Source organism: Mchenga conophoros, linkage group LG10 (genome assembly GCF_057382185.1).
Source record: "Mchenga conophoros isolate Kocher_MC1m ecotype Shallow Benthic linkage group LG10, M_conophoros_male_GT1.1, whole genome shotgun sequence".
Lineage (NCBI taxonomy): Eukaryota > Metazoa > Chordata > Actinopteri > Cichliformes > Cichlidae > Mchenga > Mchenga conophoros.
In genome coordinates, this window is record NC_140535.1 from 17677704 (window position 1) to 17692253 (window position 14550).

The 14550-nt window shown below is 40.3% G+C and overlaps 1 protein-coding gene across 7 annotated transcripts; it reads right to left on the reverse strand.

Moving 5' to 3' along the window:
* Positions 1-84: 84 nt before the first annotated feature.
* LOC146565668 (dixin-like) lies at positions 85-14393 on the reverse strand. 7 transcript variants are annotated; one of them, XR_014894139.1, is made up of 23 exons: positions 14145-14392; positions 13293-13422; positions 12967-13092; positions 12499-12730; positions 11259-11360; positions 8921-9015; positions 8711-8814; positions 8229-8315; positions 7899-7952; positions 7703-7753; positions 7495-7599; positions 7319-7372; positions 7122-7193; positions 5816-5887; positions 5640-5705; positions 5200-5349; positions 4884-4947; positions 4705-4801; positions 3230-3338; positions 3013-3092; positions 2815-2934; positions 325-526; positions 85-240 (listed from the first exon to the last, which is right to left on the reverse strand). XR_014894139.1 is itself a non-coding variant. In XM_085288988.1 (21 exons), exons 1-21 carry the CDS (start codon positions 14205-14207, stop codon positions 2925-2927), a joined length of 1920 nt encoding a protein of 639 aa, XP_085145114.1. In that variant the 5' UTR covers positions 14208-14392; the 3' UTR covers positions 1732-2924. The 7 variants fall into 7 exon arrangements, 4 of the variants coding, with proteins under 4 accessions (XP_085145114.1, XP_085145113.1, XP_085145115.1 ...); XR_014894140.1 differs by having other exon boundaries at positions 95-240; positions 388-526; XR_014894138.1 differs by having other exon boundaries at positions 87-526.
* Between the last annotated feature and the right edge of the window lie 157 nt (positions 14394-14550).

The window sequence follows — 14550 nt, forward strand, 5'->3', positions numbered from 1 at the left end:
GACATACTGTATGTATCGTAATCAAGCCTCAAGTTGGACCCAGAAAGCAGACCCAGACAACAAAGAATATTAAAGCCTTTATTTTCATCACACAAGAAAGGACTAAAGAGGATAGAGGTAACAATTAGCAGTGACAAAATACAGTGGTTTGGTAAACATGGCGTGGTGACGTAGCTATGAGCAACCAGAGAAACGGGACAGTGAAGGTAACTGGAGCATGGCTGGTATGTAATGGTCACACTTGGGAGAGAGGAGAATGGAGTTAGAACGGGAGCCAAGGGTGAGTTTAAGAGAAGGTGAGTATGACAGTTTTTCCTAGCTTACTTGCAGGAGGAGTGATAGAGGTGGCGTGAGTCCAGGAGGATTCGTGAGTGTGAGATGGCTGACCTGAGTTCAGTTGGGTCTGAGGTGATGAGTGGGCAGGAGGGCATGCAGGTGAGGCGCCAAGGAATTCCCAGAGAGCAGGTATGAAAACAGAATCCCAGAGGTGAGTCTCAATCATGCGCCATGAAGTATCCGGGAGCAACTAGAGCAAGAGATAACAGCATAAGCAGAGCACTTAAGAGAACAAACATGAAACAACCAGTTACCAACATAGAGGAACCTGGTGGAAATTATGCCTTATGGTTGGTAGAATATGGCTGATATGAAGATGCACCTGGTCGTTTTTTGTGCTGTATCGGCTGTTTCTATAGCACAGACTGACTGAAGTGGTAGAAGTGAGATTTAGAGTCTATTCTTGGCAGTGCACCTGGGTTAAGAAGTGAAGAACTGCCAAGTTGGATGGGGCAGTCCTATTATAAGCGAAATAATCATCATTTCATATCTAACACGTCACAGACCTGTCAAATAACTTTAAAGACAATGGATGATAGAGTCCAGCAGGAGTGTCCAGAAAGTGATGTGTCGACTATAATGAAGGACACAAAACGGTGTAAAATTACATACTGATCAAAGTACTAGCTAACTGTGTTTTATGAAAAAGATTTGGACTCAGTCAGGGAAATAAAAGATGGGAATTTAATAAATTTAAATGCAAAGTATACAAAGCTACAAAACAAAAGGAGGAGGAGTTGGTGACTCCTCACAAATAAATAAGAGCCCTGATATGCCCGAGAGTTTTTGTCTTTGTTGACTTTTGACCTACATGTGTTTAAGGCTTTTCACCCCGGGGTTGTTTTGCTTTTCTTTGTGTTAAGATGTTGTTTTTCTGTTTATATGAATCTGTTCAATTAACTCTGTTTCAAGAATTCTGCTCTTTTCAAGAATTAGCAAATCTTTCAATCCATCCAATTCTGTGTGATAGTAGTCAACACAATGAGGGTAACACTGATTTTAAGTTTTTAACCTCTAAGCTCTGGTTTTATGCTTTTTATTTTAGTCCTCGTTTCACAGTGTTTAGGGTTGAGTCCAGACTTGCAATTATAATTTATGATTAAACTATTAAATGAACTGAAAATGCATTTGAGACCATCATTCTCTGCTTTACTTCACTAATTAAAATCACCTTCGGCTCCGACAAACAGGAAGACAACTTGCAACGCCTTGACATTTATTCACCGAAAAAATGAAGAAAATAATCAGAACTTGACCAATCATGAAAGAGATTAACCTAATATTCTGTCTCAGTTGGAATGAGTGAACCCATTGCAATCCCAGTTCATCTCAGATGAAATCAATAATAAAGACATTGATATTCATGGAAATGTATTGCATGTGCAATATAAAAACGGGAACAACACATTTCTTTAAAAAAAACAGTCTCAGGTTTTATTTCAAAAATACCTAACGTACAATAAAAGCTGTTAACAGACAGTATTCACTTAAAAAAACAACTTTTAGCAAACAGCTCAGGTGTTCAATAATCCTCTCACCAGTATATTTCTACATTCTACAGTACAGCCAGTCGTGGTATTCAAGCAGGAGTTAATAAACAGACGTCTGCATGGATTCTGCTGGATTCTGTAGGAGTTTATTCCAAATGGCAAGACAGGGGCAGGGAGAAACAATGACATGTGTGACAACCAGTTTAACTTCCCAAACACACACATCTGTGTGTGCGCACACACATACACCCGCACACAGTAAAAAGAAAGATGGCTAAATGTTACAGAACAAGGATCCTGTGAACGTTCTGATGTAAAATTCACATCCAGAGCATATTTCGACCAGAGGAGGGACATCCTCGGTTCATAATCTCTTTAAACAAACAGCAGGCATAAAATGAATATATTTAAAGGCATAGTGAAGACACAAATTTACACAAAATGCGTTTTTACTATCAGAAGTTCAATCTGAGCATGCTTACAAGGCACGCCGATTGGCTACAAAGCCACATTCAACTCTCCTCTTGATTTAGTTCACAAATGAGTCCTTTTGACTGCCATGCCATCATACGTAACTAACACGAAACACAGAAATACAGCCGTGTCTTGTCTCTCTATATTTTGTCGACCACAGTTTAGACAAATCAGAGCGCAAAACATGTACAACAACACCCCCCCCCCCCCCATTTCTTTATCTGAAGGTAACAGCTTATAGTAATGAAAACTGTAACGTACCTGAAGACATAACAGAAAACATAAATTTGTAACATGTAATCTGGTGGTGTCTCTTTGAAGGCAACACTGATGAACAAGTAATAAAAACTAAACAGTGACTACAGTAAATGTTCTGTAGTTGTGGTGAAACAACAACGCTACTGTGGTTTTCGACGGGTCCTTTAAAATGTTATTTCTGAGTCCATAAATAGCTTCACCGTATAAGGCACTGACTTTTACACTATTATGGACATCAGTTACAATGAACCCAAACCTGGTGCTCCTACAGTATTTTGATAGAAGGTCCAGTCCACTTGTGCCTTTGCTGCCTTAATGTGCCACTGGGATCACAGTAAAAAGTGTCGAGAGCCTCTCAGTTTGAACCTACAGCGGCCTGAGACAGAAAACATAATTAGCTCCCCAACACTGAGATTTAGGGGAACAAACAGAGACAGATGGATCATGCCGTTACCTTTCCTCACCACAATCCTCTTCTAACCAGGCCACTATTTTTCCTTCCCAACCTGGAACAATTGCTTCATCCAGGAATACCTGCAGGCAAGAGTAAAGACTAATTAGTTTTTAGTACAAGAAATTCTAGGATTATTTAGCATATTAGGTAATAATAACAACAAACCCTCAGCAGTGTGCACCAGATTTGATTTTACACTTGTGCTGCTTTTTCTCACCTCTTCTTTCACAGTGCCAAACTCTGGGTCCAGGGCTTTAAAGTGATACCTGTAGTTTCCCTCTCGATCAACAGCTGCCTTAACGTCCTTGAGAGTCACCTCACCCAGCCTGGACAACACAAGCAAAGAAACTGTGTCACGCTAATTATAATTTTCGAATTTCTTGGCCTGACCTGACACAGTTTACTACACTGAAGCATATGGGAATTGGAAAGGGCAGGTGATTGGATACGTTGTCTCTCACAGGCTGATTTCACAAAATCAGATAAGCCAATCTAAGAGTACGCTGAATAGAAATACTAAGTCTCGGGCATAGACTGTATACAGAAGATGGAAGCAGCCACATTTTGTTAAGCATTTTGAGAATAGGGCTGTTCGATATAACGATATATATCAGGTGATGATATAAAAACGTCTATCGTTTCATTTTACGCTATCGTTTGTTTCGTGGTGTCGCAAAATAAACTGTTTACGGCAATATTTTTTCATCGTTTTGATGGTCACTGTAGTGGCTATATTAATTTCTTACAGTTCTCTCTTTCTCTTAGATTTTATATAACCACACTACGGACGGACAAGCGCCTGTTTTTATGCATTGTGGTTAGCAACAACGATGGTAACAACATCGCATGTCCGCTTGTTTATGTTCCACATAAACCTTTCACAATAAAGCTCAAGATCCTGTTGAGACTTTTCAAAATAAACTGAATCACGTGAAAGAGCAGATTATTTACGGATGAGAATTAAAAAAGAGCCGCCAGGTGCTAAAAAATAAACCTTAGACTCAAATGTTAGAACAGGCTTTTCCCCGCAGCACGCCGTGTAATAACAACAGCGGCCTTTACAACTTATGTCTAAAAATGTATCGTTTCATACATCTGTTAAAACACTCAACTCCAGCTACATGACGCGCAGCTGGAAACACTTCCCGCAAGACGAGCTGCCCGAGATTCACAGAATTTACAGAAAATGTTACATTTTTGTGATTTATATCGTTATCGGTACGATAGATGTCTTATATCGGGATATGAGATTTTGGTCATAGCGCACAGCCCTATTTGAGAAGCATTTTGTTCGTTGTCAATATGATGTGGCACGTAAAAGGTGGATCTGACAAGGATACGGAGGCCAACAGAGTCCATAATTTCCAAAATGATCATGTTATATTCAATAAGGTGTGAAACTAATGATTTGAAGTCATAAACTCATTGGGAAAGTGTTTCCTGAGGTCATAGGTCAAAGGGCGGGTCTGTGTTCTCAGACTTCTACACAATCAAACTTCTTTTCTAACCATGCCTCCTGTTGGCCATTAGAAAGATTGCAGGTTTATGACACTATAGAGACCCAAAATAACCATCTTTTAAATACAGTCTAAGGTGTGAAGCACTTCAGTCAGTGTAGCTAGCAGTACAGTTAGTATATTCTTTCAATTGTTGCTGTGTAACATTATCACACTCGTCTATAAACACACAAACCTCTTCGGTATAGTGATCATTGAAGGCGTTGGGGATTTTCCAGTAAAATAAAGGATTTTTGTGGAGGAAGATGAACCACTGTGGGACTGACAATTGTCTATAACAAAACAACAAGAACACAATCAGTAAAATGATTACAGTGTATGGCTGTGAAGCTAGGACACACTAAAGGCTCTTACTTGTGGAAGACGACGAGTCCAAATCTCCGTGTTGGGCTTTGCATCTCGGAGATTTCCCCCTTCCCTGGATAAAATTACCAAAACAAAAAACAAAAACCCTCTTTGAATCTTCAATAAAAATTCAGGGTAAAAATCTGATTTTAAAGTGATCATCAGCTGATAGTTTAACAAGTCAGCAGCTACTTTTAGTTACAGCAGACTCGCCAATCGACTCGTGACACCACACAGTTTGAGCTTTTAACCCACAAGGCACAGGTACTAACTAAACTCATAAGACTAATTTATCAGGTGTTCTGTGAATGCATGGTATTTGTACCCTCTGCGTGTGCAGAACATGCAGCCTGTCAATGAGTGATACAATGCCCTGCTCCAGGGTGTCCAGTGTATGATGCTGCGGGTCGTGGTCTCTGAAGTTGTTCCTCAAACTCCGAAGTGCATCTCTGAGCAGCTGAACTTCTTCTGCCTGCTGACAGAGCACAAACAAACAAACTGAGCTAAACCCCCTCGTGCTTGTTTACACTGCTATTTCTGCATATATTCGACGTTTGTTATATCACAGAAACTATTTTGAAGCATAGTGCCTTCTGGGTAATCATTTGATCAGCAGTGATCAATGCTCAAACAATCTTATCACATTATCTCAGCATTTCAAAGAACTTGCTGGTCTAAAATTTAGAATACGGGTTTATGACATTTCAAGTGTAAAGCAATCAGCCAAAATACTGAGAAGTCTTATTGACAAAAAATAATATTTACGCCAGACACAGAAGGAGCAGGATTTCCAGGGTAAGAACAGCCATTATTTTCTGCACTGGTGGGAATCTGAAAAGAAAGAGGAATAATCAGCTGTTTATTGCAACTCTGAACTTATGTTTGAGGCAGACAGAACATAAAATCATCCTGCTTAAAGGACCGATGTAGAAAAATACTACCTCTTGTGGACCTCTGCTCATCAGCTCCTGCAGCATGCTGTTTTTATGCTCCAACTCTCTTTGTAGTTCATTCTGCCAAATCACGAATTAATGTAATCAATATGATGTAGTGCTTGCAGGCAATCATTGACAGAGCCCTGAATAAACTGTGATAGCCACAAAGACTTCTTTAAACTAAGAATGTGTAAGCATTTTATGACCCCAGGAAGCCAGAACTTCTGTTTCCAACTTGCATAGATCAGCTCAATATTCAACAAGCATGACCACAATGCCTAAGAGCACCCTCTTGGCTAACCTCAAGCCTGTTGACACTGGGTTTAACAACTAATCTCCAGGAGAATCAGTTTCATATCCTAGATATGCGACAGTCTGATAAACTGAGAGAAACTTTTCTGCAAACACCATCTTTAATTTCATTCAACATGATCGTTTGCTTCAATATATTAAAAATCAAGTAGTATCATCTTGATGAATCTTACAGATTAAATTGTGATGTTTGATGTTATAAGAATACAAATGATATGAAAAGTACAAATATGTATGTACTGTTTAAACCTCAAGCAGGTCAGTCCAAGGAAGTCACACACCACTGCCAACTCATTTGAAGGACAAACATTTGTGATTGGCCACCTTTGCATGCATCTCCAAAACATATAAAAATGTAACCAAAAATCTTCATAGAGATCGCCAGGCCTGGCAATCTCTATGAAGATACAGACACATCTGATTTCCTCACCACGGCTCAGCACCTGGCTCAGAAACACACCAGCAGCAGGCAGCCCTCTTGTCCGATAACTCCAAACTCACCACTCACCATTTAACTGCTGCTTTTCTTTGTCTCAAAGGTGCGCCATATACGCACCGCTGATACAGTGAAACTGCAAATGTTTCTTTAAATCAGTTATGGTTCCTTTGATTGCTCATCCATTACTCGGATAACTGCAGCAATTCTAGAGCTATACATGCAAACAAGCGCTGACTCTCCAAGGAATATCTAAAGGTCGTTGGTTCTCTGACTGCTCCGGTCTGCATGCCTTGGTATACTTGGTCTGAAACCCAAGATTCGTTCATCATTGTGAATGCTAGACAGAAAGTCTTGTTATCTTATTTTAAGTTAAAGAAACTTCAGGAGGAAATTGAAGTTACTTATAAGGGTGAGTTCATAGATCTACTTAAGAGGACTTCCTATCTAAAGCTATGTTTCAGGCAGTGGTTTAATTGACATGTGGTTAAAAAGACTGATTAATACTTCTCCATTAATCAAGACATCTTGTCAACAGGCAGAGAGAGAGAGAGAGCTTCACACCTGCATGTCCTGGCTTTCTTCGAGCTTGTGTTTGAGTTGCTGTAGAAGTCTGTCCTTCTGAGCGACCTCCTTCTGCTCACGCCCAACCAACCAAAGAGGAAATATGTGGCTCTACATTTAGTCAAACCTTATTGCACAAATGTGTTGTCATGATAAATGCTAAAGTGAGACTCAAATAATAAACTAGAGTAGCTCACCTTGCATTCAGCCCACAGCCTGTTGCATTCCTCCAGCTTCCACTGTAGCTCTGCCTGCAACACATTTCCACGGATGAGGGACTGTGCATTACACATCTATAATGCAAAGTGCCCAACTTTCTTGTAAACAGGACTCTGACTTTATGCTATAAAAATGGAATCGTATTGTATTGTACATTTTTGCTGTCGAGTTCATCCTTCGTCATGCTGGCTCTGAGCAGCTCTTGCTTCATCTGCAGTATCAGCGCCTCCTGAGTGCACAGTCTCTGCTGCTGGGCGTCCTGCACAACAACAACCCAACAGAAAGTCGGCACTTTTTCAATACAACTAGAATCATTTTCAACTAAGCACTAAGATCATTAACTGGGTCTAGATTTGTCCCACCTTGACTCCCTGCAGGCTCCTCACTTCCTGCTTACAGCACAACAGTTCCCTCTGAAGCAGCAAACACATCGTTAATAATGTTAATAATTAATCGCAGTGTGTTTCGCCACAAATCCATTCTAGGTGTCATGTTTCCCAACAAAAACAAGAGGAGAAAACAGTGACATTAAAAAAACCTTGTAAAAAGTAACTGTACCTTCAGCTCTTGAGCTTCCTCCATACTCTGATCTAAACGACTGCGAATGACTACCTGGAAAAAAGGAGAAAGAGGGAATGTGTGTGAGAACTGCAATGGAGTGAGAAAACAGTGAAATTGATACCCGTGTCACCCTCTGAGACATGCGCGCACACAAAAACCACAGCTATGAAACAGTAACGTGATCTGTAGTGAACACAAAGGGTTGAAGACGAAAATGACACAGGAATGACAGAGAAAGAGAGACAGCAAGACAGAGAGCAGACAGCAGGGATGAAATAAAGGCAACAAATGTGAGAGGAAAAACTAAGAAAAAGAAACCATTATTACCAGCTGCTGTTCAGACGTGTTCCCTTGTTCCAAAGTCAAAGACACATCCTGCTCGTCCTCGGGCAGCGAACCACGCAGCAGCAGAGCCTACAAAGGCACACACATGTGACAGCAGTTTGCACGGTGTTACATTAGCTGGCAGGTTGCCTTATGAGGCAGTGCAGCTGTGTGCACGGTGTATGTTAAGAACTAAAATAAAAGCTACTAAGAATTGCATTACAATCCTGCATCAAGTAAAAGTCAGTAGGTAAACAACATAAACAGGACCTTGCATGTTTATGTTGTTTAGGGTAGTGTGTTCTGGCCCAGTGCAGGGAACTGAACCATGACCCCCACACAGTTCTTTTAACAAGAAATCTCAAAAATCACCTGAAGCCTTCTTTTACTATATGTACGAAAACATGAGCAAAATACAAGCAGTGTTTCACAATATGCGAAGAAGCACATCAGTGATCAAACATGGAGGTTTATGATGAACACACCTGTAATGCAGACACCATTTTTCGTGTCTCCTGCACCTCTTTCTCCAAAGTATCATTGAGAGAGTCCCCCCACGCCATCTCCACTGCAACTTGAGATGACTCGGCTACACGCGCACACGTGTACAAACAAATAACACAGTGTCACTGTGATGTCAGTGGGAAATTTGGAGAAATTTAGAAATGAACCTGAAGTGACGAGTTGTGTCTCACCACTGCTTTGCTGTTGCTCCTGGTCTTGCTCCTGCCTGTCTGAGTGGCTGCTCGGTGGAGCTCTTGGTGATGACAGCGGACTAACAGAGCTGAGGCTCATAAAGGACAAAACACTTATTAATCATCTTGCACTACAGAAGCATGTAGATTTGTGCACCTACATAAAGATTTTAAATACTTTTCATTCGTTTAACTCTCTGTCAGCTCTATTTTGCACACCTACAGAGAAGCTACACTTTTCTGTAGGATAGCAGAGACCAACAGCCTCCTCTCCAGAAAATAAATATATATATATATATATATATATATATATATAAAATATTACTTTACACCATGTATGACACTCCATTTAATGCTGACTCACATATCTTTGTTTCAGGTTCTTACTGCATGTCCTTCATAACACATATTTGCATTTTTAGCAGCATGAGAAAAAAAACACAACAACCACGAGACAAAAGTGACAGTTATCATGCACAAAGCACTGTAAACATGTCGTAAGCAAAGCATGTAAACTGCTACCAGGGTGTCTCTTTTATAAATCCTTGCAGATAAATGTCTTGTCTCACATCCTGGAGGAAAAGGAGCCTGAAGGGGTCAAAATCCACTTGAACTAACCAAACTTTCAGTTATGCTACAACACACATAACGTCACACAAACCTCAGGAATCACCACAAACCCACACAGCATCAGTGTCTTGCCTTACCATTTTATCTGTGCACCCCCCATAGCGAGCTATGGCCGCTTCAGCTGGTACTTAACAACTCCAAGTAGTTGACTTTGTCTGCAAGAGTCTAGCATCTACAGCTAAGACAAACTAATGGCAATTTGTGAATCTCCTCATGCTGAAACATCCGCTCCCCAGCCTCTAGCTAGCTAAGGGTAACCATGGCAATCAGCGCAGCAGCTTAGTATCTCTCAAATGAGCAACATATGGGAAGGATGGCAGCATCGGGTTTTATTTATATCTCTGATGAATCAGTGTCTCTCTGAGAAGACAAACCCCCACTGGACTACAAATAATCAATTAATTCAACCCTCACTCTAAAAATAACTGTAACTAAAAATATGATCACATAACTTCAAAATGGACATGTGATTTGAGAAGACAAAAACACTCTCTCTTTCTTTCTCTCACACACACACACACACACACACACACACACAGAACAAAACTTGCAGCGCTAAGACCAAAGTCATATGCTCTGTCAGGCAGTTTCTGCAAAGTAAAACACTCACACCACAAAAATGTGGTTTTCTGTTTTTAAACTGCTGAAAAATAAGTTTTAAAAATGACAGATATCAAATTTACATAAACAGTGCTGCATGTAACACTAACATTCAGATACTTTTACAGATAAAAGTGGCAAATTTAGGAGAGAAAACTTGGAAAAGTAGTGTTTTAAGTCAAGCCTGTAGTGCATGGCTACCTAACTATATAGCTAATAGTTTGTTGTCGGCCTTTTATTAGAAAGATTTGCTGATCTTCAAATGTTACTTTCAAGTTACTGATCCCTTGAAAATACACACACCCAGCCTCAGAGGCTCACAAGCTAGTCTACTCCTAGTGATGATCCCAAGTATGAATGAAAGAGCATTCAGCGTAAAATCAAACTGTGGATCCATCACTGTAACAACCCTAAATAAGTTAGCAGCTAAAAGGCCCTCTCTAATGTAAAAATACTTTTAAAAAACAACATTTAATCACATCACTCTGTCAAATAAAACTAATAGACAGAAGCGGGGTCTCTGATAAAGGTCAGGGGCATTGTTGACACAAACAATTTAGGCCTAGTCTGGATGTACATGTCTCATAATATTAAAAACAGGGAGTGCCTGTGTAAACATCTCTGAGTGGGCTTTCATTGAAGTTTGATGTTTATAGTATTAAAGCTTCTAGATATCAGCTATAATACTATAATGTTATATATGCACAGATAGGTGGACTGAGTATTTCTGAGTATATTGTTAAAGGAAAAAATTGTGGAAAGAAAGAAGGAATCTCATGTGATCTCTGGGGTTTGAGCTGAACTTCTCCAAAGTACTCGTAGTATAATTCTAACATTTTATTGTAAGAGGCTTCATCCTGATAATATAACAAAGTATATGTCTACAAATAAAATTAATTAGAAATAAAGCTCTGTTACCTTGTATAGTGGAGGTTAATAAACCTCTTGATGACTTTCAGCCAGCAAAGCCAATACTCTTTATATGCATCGAGTTATGTAAACATGGCAATATGACAGCTTTCTAGTAATATAATTTCAGTCTGCTAAATTTATTTTTGCCCTGCATGACTATAACAGCAATGGCAAACACAGGCTTGTGCAAAATTACCTGCTATGCTGAGGGTTATCCTGTTCATCTGGGGCTCCTCTTTCATACTGTTCAACCAGTGCACGGACACACACACTCTTCTCCCCATCCAATCCACAGCCACTGAAAGACAACCGAATAGCTTTTCAACTTGCACACAGAGACATTCTTTATTTTATAGCGTTTGTGAGGATGGAAACGTGACGATCGGTGTTTCTCCACCAGAGGACAGCAAAGACCACAGAGCTATTGCTCTGTCACTCCACATCTGACCATCTCTGGTGCCATTTAAAGCTAAGAATCAGCCCTTTTAGGGCTTATGATACAACTGTACTCTGCCATAGAGAGCACAGGTTCAGCTGAAATGTGACTAAAAGGAAGCTTTAATTATTTGCTTCCTCCACAGATAAAGAATAGGAGCTGAAATACCAGATTCTTAGTTACTTAATTAGAATATGAATAATTTCTTGCAGTTCTGACAAACTAAGACAAGAAAAATGCACAAATAAATCAACAGACTTCATAAACAGGCAAACAATAATAACATACCTGACTGTATGCTACAGCCCTGTTTATACCAATGAGCTTTTTGAGCTTCAAGACATAAGAAGTCTTGTGCAAATAAAAAAAATATGATCAGCAGCTTTACTTTTATCAAATACACATCAATGATTAAGCCATATGTGCTGAAAAACAACTCTTTCAAAATATGCATTTGCTAGTTTCCACAAAGACACACAATTGATTTCTAATGCACTCAAATCTAAAAAAAATACGTAGAGCTGCTAAATAGTTTGACGATAAATATCTTTAATTATTTCTGGAACACAGCTTTCAGGCACTGCACATCTGGCGGTGCATTAATTATTTAACAACTCAATCATACAACTGTATGATCATTAAAAAAACTGGCTTTGTGGGGTTAAAATTTACTAGTTAAGCATGTGACACTTCCATGGTGTTGGTTTTATAAAAGTGAGTGAAAGTCCTCTGCAGATGTTGAGGTGTTTTCTACAATGCCGGCTAACTTTAGTCTGTTAGATCTGTAGGCCCATTTGATTGACTTGCATGAAAAGAGTAACCACTTTCAGGTGCAAATTAAAATAAGTGGACAGAGGAATTTTACAACAAAAACTTTACATTTGTCCGAACTACATCAAAGCAAATGACAGGAAAGCAGCCTCTGCATGATTCTAAACAGTAATCTATGGGGATAAGAGTTTACACCCATGATTATATTTACAACATGTGGCCAGCATACCTGTGGAGGCGTGCGGTATGTGTGGGCAGTGAGGCATCGTGTCGAGCTGATGCCAGAGTAGCAGCGGCACCCTGAGCTAGAGCAACAGTAGACAGAGGGTTGTGACTGGCATGGCCTCTCGTCAACCTCCTCCCGCTCCCAGAAGCATTCCTGTGATTGGCTGTTGGTTTGAAATGGGCTGCCAATGCCAGAATTACCCTCATTACGGATTTCAGATTACCATCGACAATGTCTGCAAAAACAAAAGAAGCACATGTTAAGAGTTTCCCTACACTTTTAGACACTGTTTACACTTATAGACAAATACGTATATTTGATACAAGTGTTTTATGGACTTTAAGTTCTAATTTTAATAACACTTCCTGGCTACAACTGTGAATAATGAGCCACAGAAAGTTTAGGAACATATACTCTTGAAATAAAGAAAAGAAAAAAAGAGCGGAAATACATAGTTTTCTGTAAGTTTACCTCTTGCGGATATGTGAGGCATGCGTATGTGCCTGGAGGAAATGAAGCGCAAAACTTCCTCCACATTCTTCCTGCTCTCCTCTTTGTTTTGTGGAGCAGCATACACTCCCTCCAGCACCTCCCCAGCTCCCAAAGAGAATACGAAACATCATTAACGGCCATGTAAAGAACAAGTGTTAAAAAAGACGAACAGGTGTTGAGCACAGACTGTGTTCAACCCTAAATTAAACAACATCTTATTGATGGTTTATTTTGTTTTTTCCCTCTATTATTTTTTCATCATGTCATCCATTTGTTTGTGTGTCAGTGTGCAGAATTGTATTTACCAACTATCTCGATTAGCTGTGTGAGCACAACCCCATCCTGCAGATCATGCCTGAGGTCTGCGATGAGCTTCAAGCCTGGTTTCCTCTTCAGCTGAGAGTTCACCCAGGAAACATATGCTGCCAGCTGCTGCTGCAATCCATCAATCAGATGCACAAATCCGACAAACCACAAACACACACATTAGACTGGCTGCCAAAGAAGCCTGCGACAACGGCATAACACACGGGTGCCTTTGTTTACGCCACTGGGTCAGGGGGAGAGGGGGCAGGGTCCGCCTATTGTCCCAATGGATTTTACTTTTACTCCGTGAAGTCAGTCATGTACCTTCACGTTCAGAGTAGAGGTGCAGAGTTCACCATACTCCCCCATTGTACTTCACACGGTTCACTCGTACACTCCGTGGGTTTACCACATCCTTACCGGTATCGGTCAGTCACGTGACACCCCGTTGTCCGGGATACGCCACAAAGAACCTACCCATCTCCACAAACCAGAAACGCTCATTTCACGCTAATTGTGATGTTTAATTGCGATGTTTGGTAGCAGTCGAGTCTCACTTCCTGTCAACCGTTTCGTTAAACGTTATTGTAGCCATCCAAGTCAGGCATAAAACTACATCTTACGTCAGTTATTTGTCCAATTATTTCATTTACAACCGTCATATGAAATTAGCAAAAACGGCGTCAACATTACCTGAGCTGCACAAACTACAATAAAGGATGCTTTTTTATTTTTATCTAAGGTTAACTTCAGTGTCCTACCGGCTGACGTTTAAGAAATTTAATCGCTTTACAATTTACAACAAACACAACGTAATAAACATTAGCAGTAGTAACGCCGAGTAAAGTTACCTCGTTGAAGCCTCCGTGAAGAACCTCATCCATCAAACTTCCTCTCGAGAGTGAGGCGATCATCTTCTCACTCGAAAACCCATTTAAGCCAGCCAGCTAGCTGGCTAGCTTCGCTGACTGTCACACGGCTGGTCTAAACATGGGGCAGAGCCCCGTTACTAACTACTGCTGCCCTTCTGCAAACGTCAACAAACCCAGACAATTGGGGGATCTGAGGAAACGACTACCGTTACTCGGGCATGCAGACCGGTGTGAAGTAAGATTAGACACTCGGAACATCCGGTTGAACGTTTCACAATAAAAATGCACATGACTTCCGGAAGTCGTGAAGCGTTCAGATCAAGTACTAATGAACACATTTTAATGACCTCTAAGTCACTGTCATTTTTACTTTCCTCGCTATGAT